At 51.8% G+C, this 9,133-nt stretch overlaps 1 protein-coding gene across 1 annotated transcript; it reads right to left on the bottom strand.

Moving 5' to 3' along the window:
• Positions 1-2,120: 2,120 nt before the first annotated feature.
• Positions 2,121-5,763, bottom strand: LOC119134643 (major cell-surface adhesin PAc-like). Its single transcript, XM_037271478.1, has 2 exons — positions 5,639-5,763; positions 2,121-4,648 (listed from the first exon to the last, which is right to left on the bottom strand). Exon 2 carries the CDS (start codon positions 4,135-4,137, stop codon positions 2,353-2,355), a length of 1,785 nt encoding a protein of 594 aa, XP_037127373.1. The 5' UTR covers positions 4,138-4,648; positions 5,639-5,763; the 3' UTR covers positions 2,121-2,352.
• Positions 5,764-9,133: the final 3,370 nt, after the last annotated feature.

Genomic DNA, 9,133 nt, shown 5'->3' on the forward strand with positions numbered 1-9,133 from the left:
CTTTTCAACCGGGGCGCAGGGAGTCCTAACCGGGGCGCCGCCCCGGCTCGCCCCGGCTTGGCTACGCCTCTGGTCTAGACAAAAAACATTCTTCACGTGGATTTCTTGTCTGTTGCTGGTTTTCTCAGGTGTGTGCCTAGGGATTGGCACATAATAGAACCAGAACAGGTGCAGAATAGAATTTGAATCTATTGAATGCAATTGAACAGCCACCACACCCACACTCTCCCACACACACCCATGCTGGACCAAGTCAAGGTGACATTGTTATGGGCTGGTTGCCAGTTTAACATGGTTTTAATGCATTGGTTTCAATAATCGTTAATACTGGCTGTATATATATTCTTTTTTATTTTATTTTCGTATTTATTTTGAGGTGATGTCTAAGCAATAATATGAGGGGCTGCTTTCAGAGTTGAGTGAAGGAGCGGCCTCTGAAGTTAATTACGTCCAATTAACTTTGTTCTTCTACTTTCTGGAAAGTAATGGTGTGTCCTTAACAACGACAATAATAAGAGTATGTATACATGGGCATGTTCTAGAAATAGCTCACCGGTAATCGGACATTGTGACTTGCTAAGAAGAAGAATGTTAAGGATTGTTTTTTTTTTTCCTTCTTTCTTTTCTTCAATTTAACAAGTTACTCAGTTCTTAACATGCAATCTAGATATTCTGGTTTTAAAACAAATGGATAAAAAAAATTTGACTATTTAAAAGGACGTTTTAGTGCTGCAATTTTAATGCCGTGATACTGCAATATGTTTGCCTAGGATTATCATACCTCCAGACAGAAGGGAGGATGAAGGGAACAGACAGACCAACTCGCAGCTAGGAACCGAACCGAAACTAACAGAAACAGGAGATGCGTCTAAAACAGACACGTGAACAATCTGACAAAGAAGTGAGTAACATGCAGACAGGACTTAAATACGTGACAGGTAACAAGAGGCAGGTGACTGTGGTTAGTACATAGCTTGTGAGTAGACACAGGAGGGGAGGGGCGAGTACACAGAGACGCAGACAGAAACCATGGCAACATAGACACACGGAAATAAATGAAGACGGGTCGTGACATTAATATTATATCAAAGCAGGGACTCCAATCAAACTAATAAAAATAAATGTTTTCACACTTTTCGTTGTAAAGTCACTCTTGTTTATTCATTGTTTGTGCCTTCTTGTTTTTATTTTTTTGTGTTGTTTACTTGTATGTATATTGTGTACTATGTCTTGTCACCGTGGGATAGTGGGAACGTAATTTCGATTTCTTTGTGTGTCTTGGCACGTGAAGAAATTGACAATAAAGCAGACTTTGACTTTGAAATGGTTTATTTTCATCTTTGCTTATATTCAGTTGAAATGAAAACCATTCAATTTATTTCTAAATTACTAGTTGGGGCTGTCGCACTTTTCAGAGTTGCGGCAAACATACCGTAGAAAACAAACACCCCATTTTGTTTTAGGTCCAGAAATAGGTTTAATAATCATTAACTCAGTCATATACATAAAACCAACTAATCCACTTTTCATTTGTTTAAATACTTAAAAACATTGTTAAATTTGAAACTGGCAATAGAGTACAAAGTACACAATAATTTAGGTTGTTAGCACATCCGCCTCACAGTTAGGAGGGTGCGGGTTCGATTCCACCTCCGGCCCTCCCTGTGTGGAGTTTGCATGTTCTCCCCGAGCCCGTTTGGGTCTTCTCCGGGCACTCCGGTTTCCTCCCACATCCCAGAAACATGCTTTTTAGGCCAATTGAGCACTCCAAAATTGTCCCTTGGTGTGAGTGCGAGTGCGAATAGCTGTTTGTCTCTGTGTGCCCTGCGATTGGCTGGCAACCAGTTCAGGGTGTCCCCCGCCTACTGCCTGATGACTGCTGGGATAGGCTCCAGCACACCCGCGACCCCCGTGGGGACTAAGCGTTTCAAATAATGAATGGATGTTATTCAGGAGCTGTTTTGAAAAGAGAGCGACTTCTTATATGAAGACAACTGGTGTCTCCAAAAACACAAGACAAGAATGTACGGGGCAATTTTCAAGTAAAGTGCAGTATTTACAAACACATATAATCCTTTAAGAAGCTTCACGGTCGTATATAAGTGGAAGAGTCGAACTTATTTAGTTAAATTTTTATCTTATGCACAATTGCAAAACACTCTGTAGTGTAACACGGCGGAAGTTGAAGCGCAACTCGTGCGCTTCACTGTTTTGTTTACACTGACTTTTCATAACAACAGATAAGTACATTTATATATAAGCAGCGTTACTGAATAAATGATAAGGCGCATATATGAGACATACATTTGATCACAAACATAAATAGATGGCTTTCTCATTTTAAAACACGCTTCACAAAAGCAATGTGAACACAACAGCGGCGATCATGGTGGTGAATGAGAGCGTCTGTACGTTGGCGCCGTTTATAAAAAACGCAGCCTTGGCCAACGACGCGTCTGCCGTTCGCACTGCGATATTTGCCGACGAGGCCGTCGCTGACGCCAGAGCCCGCATGGTGTCCGTCTCGGTGTTGAGGCGACGGCCCGGCGCGGTTACTAACACAGCCAACGCTGCCGCTTGTTTGGTTAAGTCAGTGCACACCTGCCCTGTGGACCCCACAGACAGGATGGCCAGCGGATCCAGAATAATCTCCGTGCATGGCTGCGAAGTACCAGTCACCGTGTCTTGCACCCTCCTTGTAAACATCCTCCACTCATTGTCGATTTCTCTGGCCTCTCGGTTGGCTTCTGTAATCGTTTGCGTCGTTGCTTGACCAGAGGCGACAGTTTGTGCGGCTCTTGTCGCCCTGGACGCTATTTCAGCCGCCTCCATTGCCAGGCGAGCCAACTGCACTTCCAGGTCGGAGCCATTTTGCGATACGGCCAGGGCCGCATCGGCTGCGTTATTGGCTGCGAGAGATGCCGCAAGTCCGGCGTTCACTGTCGAGTTCAGGGTAACTTCACTGTTACTCAGTGAGGTGGCAGAGCTGGCCGCTTCCCGTGCGGCGGTTAATGCATCTTCGGCTGCCGACGCTGCCCCTGCTCCGCCCGCCGCCGCCGAGCTCGTTGCGGTTATAGCTGCAGCCGAAGCTACGAAGCCGACCACTAACGAGTCTTGTGCCAGGCTCAGCGTTGTTCTGTTCATGAGGTTTTGCATCAGGTCTATCCCTGTCCGTGTTGTTGTGCTCGCAGATCTTACTAAGCTTCTCGCGTCCTCAAAAGTCTCTGTGGCTCCTGCAACGATGCCTGTAGCTTCTGCCAGCAAGGCGACTTGCTCCGCATCAGCAATTGCTTCAAACATTTCAGGTGTCAGCATGGATGACAACTGACTTCCGAAAAGTTCTGCGGCCCTTCTGGATGTCATCACGAATTCTGCCGAGGTGTCGGAAAATGTATCTGGGCTCGCCGTCGCCACTTGTCTGGCCACCGTCGCCGCGTCGAGGGACACCCTTGCCGCCTCGAGCGAGAACCTTTCCGCTTCAAGACTTCCAGACGACGCAGCTGCTTCTGCTGCGTTGGCCACCGCTTCTGCCGCGTCTGCTGCTCTTGCTGCGGCATCTCTTGCCTCCAGTGGTTCTGCCTCTCCATTTGCAACTAATATAGCCGCACGATTTGCTGCCTCTGCACTGTCAAAGGCGCCGTCGATGAGATCGTTTAGATCCGTTCCAGTATTTGCCCCAACAACTGTCGCCGCCGAAGCTGCGAGGGACGCTGCTGTTGCCGCCAGGGAGGCTTCTCTTGACGCTTGGACGGCGTCCGACGGTGTTTCCGCAGCCTGTGCAGCCGCAACTGCGTCCTGTGCTGCATTTTGTATTTGCAGGACAGCTAGTTCACTAGCTAACTCAGCTTGTATATTTCTGTCATTTGATGCCGTCGATTGTTGGGCTGTGTCGAGTGCACGTCGAGCTTCAGCCGCTGTTTGTTCCACCAACAAAGTTGAGCTTGCAGCTTCCTCTATAGCTTGTCTTACGCTGGCCTCTACATCTGCTGGTAGCTCGGCTGAATTGAGTATAGCTCGTAGTTCTTGCGCTGCCATCTCAGCCTCTTGGTTTGCCTTTCTTGCATCATCTATTAGAGTTGCCATATTTTCTGCAGTGAGTCCAGAAGACAAATCGCTCGCTCCGACGGCAGTTGTCATTGCAGCTCTTCTTGCTATGGTTGCTGCTTTTTTTGCTGCTTCGGCGAGTTGTAGTGCAAATGGTACCAAGTCCTCGTTCGCCTGAAGCGCTGCTTCATGCGCTCTGGTTGCAGCAATTTCAGATGAGTCTGCTGCATTATCTGCTGCTGCTGCTGCTGCAGCTGCATTTATTGTGCCAAGAGAAAATGAAGATGCAGCATTGGCTGCCTGTTCCGCAGCAAATGACGATGCTTGTGCAGCTTCTTCTGCTGGTACGAAGCCCCCTGATACTGCAGCTGCCACTGCTGCGGCTAAGCTCCCCAGTGATGCTGCTGTTGATGCAGCAATAGTAGATGATGCCACGGCTGTCTCCGCTGATCTTCGGATTGCAACTTCGGAAGAACCTGGGCTGTCAGTGCTTAGCGTGCTATCGCTGGACAGGGTGCTATCGCTGGAAAGGGTGCTATCGCTAGAGAGGGTGCTGTCACTGGAAAGGGTGCTATCGCTAGAGAGGGTGCTATCGCTAGAGAGGGTGCTGTCACTGCTTAACGTGCTGTCGCTGGAAAGAGTGCTGTCACTGCTTAGCGTGCTATCGCTGGACAAGGTGCTATCGCTAGAGAGGGTGCTATCGCTTGAAAGGGTGCTATCGCTAGATAGGGTGCTGTCACTGCTTAGCGTGCTATCGCTAGACAGGGTGCTATCGCTAGAGAGGGTGCTATCGCTTGAAAGGGTGCTGTCACTGCTTAGCGTGCTATCACTGGACAGGGTGCTATCGCTAGAGAGGGTGCTGTCACTGCTTAGCGTGCTGTCACTGGACAGGGTGCTATCGCTAGAGAGGGTGCTATCGCTTGAAAGGGTGCTGTCACTGCTTAGCGTGCTGTCGCTGGACAGGGTGCTATCGCTAGAGAGGGTGCTATCGCTTGAAAGGGTGCTGTCACTGCTTAGCGTGCTATCACTGGACAGGGTGCTATCGCTAGAGAGGGTGCTGTCACTGCTTAGCGTGCTGTCACTGGACAGGGTGCTATCGCTAGAGAGGGTGCTATCGCTTGAAAGGGTGCTGTCACTGCTTAGCGTGCTATCACTGGACAGGGTGCTATCGCTAGAGAGGGTGCTGTCACTGCTTAGCGTGCTGTCACTGGACAGGGTGCTATCGCTAGAGAGGGTGCTATCGCTTGAAAGGGTGCTGTCACTGCTTAGCGTGCTGTCGCTGGACAGGGTGCTATCGCTAGAGAGGGTGCTATCGCTTGAAAGGGTGCTGTCACTGCTTAGCGTGCTATCACTGGACAGGGTGCTATCGCTAGAGAGGGTGCTGTCACTGCTTAGCGTGCTGTCGCTGGACAGGGTGCTATCGCTAGAGAGGGTGCTATCGCTGGAGAGGGTGCTATCGCTAGATAGGGTGCTGTCACTGCTTAGCGTGCTATCGCTAGACAGGGTGCTATCGCTAGAGAGGGTGCTATCACTAGAGAGGGTGCTGTCACTGCTTAGCGTGCTATCGCTGGACAGGGTGCTATCACTTGAGAGGGTGCTGTCACTACTTAGCGTGCTGTCGCTGGACAGGGTGCTATCGCTAGAGAGGGTGCTATCGCTTGAAAGGGTGCTGTCACTGCTTAGCGTGCTATCACTGGACAGGGTGCTATCGCTAGAGAGGGTGCTGTCACTGCTTAGCGTGCTGTCGCTGGACAGAGTGCTATCGCTAGAGAGGGTGCTGTCGCTGCTTAGCGTGCTATCACTGGACAGGGTGCTATCGCTAGAGAAGGTGCTGTCACTGCTTAGCGTGCTGTCGCTGGACTGGGTGCTATCGCTAGAGAGGGTGCTATCGCTAGATAGGGTGCTGTCACTGCTTAGCGTGCTATCGCTGGACAGGGTGCTATCGCTAGATAAGGTGCTGTCACTGCTTAGCGTGCTATCGCTTGAGACGGCGCTGTCACTGCTTAGCGTGCTGTCGCTGGACAGGGTGCTATCGCTAGAGAGGGTGCTATCGCTTGAAAGGGTGCTGTCACTGCTTAGCGTGCTATCACTGGACAGGGTGCTATCGCTAGAGAGGGTGCTATCGCTGGAGAGGGTGCTGTCACTGCTTAGCGTGCTATCGCTGGACAGGGTGCTATCACTTGAGAGGGTGCTGTCACTGCTTAGCGTGCTATCACTGGACAGGGTGCTATCGCTAGAGAGGGTGCTGTCACTGCTTAGCGTGCTGTCGCTGGACAGGGTGCTATCGCTAGAGAGGGTGCTATCGCTTGAAAGGGTGCTGTCACTGCTTAGCGTGCTATCACTGGACAGGGTGCTATCGCTAGAGAGGGTGCTATCGCTGGAGAGGGTGCTATCGCTAGAGAGGGTGCTGTCACTGCTTAGCGTGCTATCGCTAGACAGGGTGCTATCGCTAGAGAGGGTGCTATCACTAGAGAGGGTGCTGTCACTGCTTAGCGTGCTATCGCTGGACAGGGTGCTATCACTTGAGAGGGTGCTGTCACTACTTAGCGTGCTGTCGCTGGACAGGGTGCTATCGCTAGAGAGGGTGCTATCGCTTGAAAGGGTGCTGTCACTGCTTAGCGTGCTATCGCTAGAGAGGGTGCTATCGCTAGAGAGGGTGCTGTCACTGCTTAGCGTGCTGTCGCTGGACAGAGTGCTATCGCTAGAGAGGGTGCTGTCGCTGCTTAGCGTGCTGTCGCTGGACAGGGTGCTATCGCTAGAGAGGGTGCTATCGCTTGAAAGGGTGCTGTCACTGCTTAGCGTGCTATCGCTAGAGAGGGTGCTATCGCTAGAGAGGGTGCTGTCACTGCTTAGCGTGCTGTCGCTGGACAGAGTGCTATCGCTAGAGAGGGTGCTGTCGCTGCTTAGCGTGCTGTCGCTGGACAGAGTGCTATCGCTAGAGAGGGTGCTGTCGCTGCTTCGCGTGCTATCACTGGACAGGGTGCTATCGCTAGAGAGGGTGCTGTCACTGCTTAACGTGCTGTCGCTGGACTGGGTGCTATCGCTAGAGAGGGTGCTATCGCTAGAGAGGGTGCTATCGCTAGAGAGGGTGCTGTCACTGCTTAGCGTGCTATCGCTAGATAGGGTGCTGTCACTGCTTAGCGTGCTATCGCTGGACAGGGTGCTATCGCTAGAGAGGGTGCTATCGCTAGATAAGGTGCTGTCACTGCTTAGCGTGCTATCGCTTGAGACGGCGCTGTCACTGCTTAGGGTGCTGTCGCTGGACAGAGTGCTATCGCTAGAGAGGGTGCTGTCGCTGCTTCGCGTGCTATCACTGGACAGGGTGCTATCGCTAGAGAGGGTGCTGTCACTGCTTAACGTGCTGTCGCTGGACTGGGTGCTATCGCTAGAGAGGGTGCTATCGCTAGATAGGGTGCTGTCACTGCTTAGCGTGCTATCGCTGGACAGGGTGCTATCGCTAGAGAGGGTGCTATCGCTAGATAAGGTGCTGTCACTGCTTAGCGTGCTATCGCTTGAGACGGCGCTGTCACTGCTTAGGGTGCTGTCGCTGGAGAAGGTGCTGTCACTGCTTAGCGTGCTGTCGCTGGACAGTGTGCTATCGCTAGAGAGGGTGCTATCGCTAGTGAGGGTGCTATCGCTAGATAGGGTGCTGTCACTGCTTAGCGTGCTATCGCTAGACAGGGTGCTATCGCTAGAGAGGGTGCTATCACTAGAGAGGGTGCTGTCACTGCTTAGCGTGCTATCGCTGGACAGGGTGCTATCACTTGAGAGGCTGCTGTCACTACTTAGCGTGCTGTCGCTGGACAGGGTGCTATCGCTAGAGAGGGTGCTATCGCTTGAAAGGGTGCTGTCACTGCTTAGCGTGCTATCGCTAGAGAGGGTGCTATCGCTAGAGAGGGTGCTGTCACTGCTTAGCGTGCTGTCGCTGGACAGAGTGCTATCGCTAGAGAGGGTGCTGTCGCTGCTTAGCGTGCTGTCGCTGGACAGAGTGCTATCGCTAGAGAGGGTGCTGTCGCTGCTTCGCGTGCTATCACTGGACAGGGTGCTATCGCTAGAGAGGGTGCTGTCACTGCTTAACGTGCTGTCGCTGGACTGGGTGCTATCGCTAGAGAGGGTGCTATCGCTAGAGAGGGTGCTATCGCTAGAGAGGGTGCTGTCACTGCTTAGCGTGCTATCGCTAGATAGGGTGCTGTCACTGCTTAGCGTGCTATCGCTGGACAGGGTGCTATCGCTAGAGAGGGTGCTATCGCTAGATAAGGTGCTGTCACTGCTTAGCGTGCTATCGCTTGAGACGGCGCTGTCACTGCTTAGGGTGCTGTCGCTGGAGAAGGTGCTGTCACTGCTTAGCGTGCTGTCGCTGGACAGTGTGCTATCGCTAGAGAGGGTGCTATCGCTAGTGAGGGTGCTATCGCTAGATAGGGTGCTGTCACTGCTTAGCGTGCTATCGCTAGACAGGGTGCTATCGCTAGAGAGGGTGCTATCACTAGATAGGGTGCTGTCACTGCTTAGCGTGCTATCGCTAGACAGGGTGCTATCGCTAGTGAGGGTGCTATCGCTAGATAGGGTGCTGTCACTGCTTAGCGTGCTATCGCTAGACAGGGTGCTATCGCTAGAGAGGGTGCTATCACTAGAGAGGGTGCTGTCACTGCTTAGCGTGCTGTCGCTGGACAGGGTGCTATCGCTAGAGAGGGTGCTATCGCTTGAAAGGGTGCTGTCACTGCTTAGCGTGCTATCGCTAGAGAGGGTGCTATCGCTAGAGAGGGTGCTGTCACTGCTTAGCGTGCTGTCGCTGGACAGAGTGCTATCGCTAGAGAGGGTGCTGTCGCTGCTTAGCGTGCTGTCGCTGGACAGAGTGCTATCGCTAGAGAGGGTGCTGTCGCTGCTTCGCGTGCTATCACTGGACAGGGTGCTATCGCTAGAGAGGGTGCTGTCACTGCTTAACGTGCTGTCGCTGGACTGGGTGCTATCGCTAGAGAGGGTGCTATCGCTAGATAGGGTGCTGTCACTGCTTAGCGTGCTATCGCTAGATAAGGTGCTGTCACTGCTTAGCGTGCTATCGCTTGAGACGGCGCTGTCACTGCTTAGGGTG

This window comes from Syngnathus acus, chromosome 15 (genome assembly GCF_901709675.1).
Source record: "Syngnathus acus chromosome 15, fSynAcu1.2, whole genome shotgun sequence".
Taxonomy (NCBI): domain Eukaryota; kingdom Metazoa; phylum Chordata; class Actinopteri; order Syngnathiformes; family Syngnathidae; genus Syngnathus; species Syngnathus acus.

Bases quoted from the DNA above. Each gene is read 5' to 3' on its own strand.
- LOC119134643 (XM_037271478.1), bottom strand. From the start codon at position 4,137: ATGACAACTGCCGTCGGAGCGAGCGATTTGTCTTCTGGACTCACTGCA.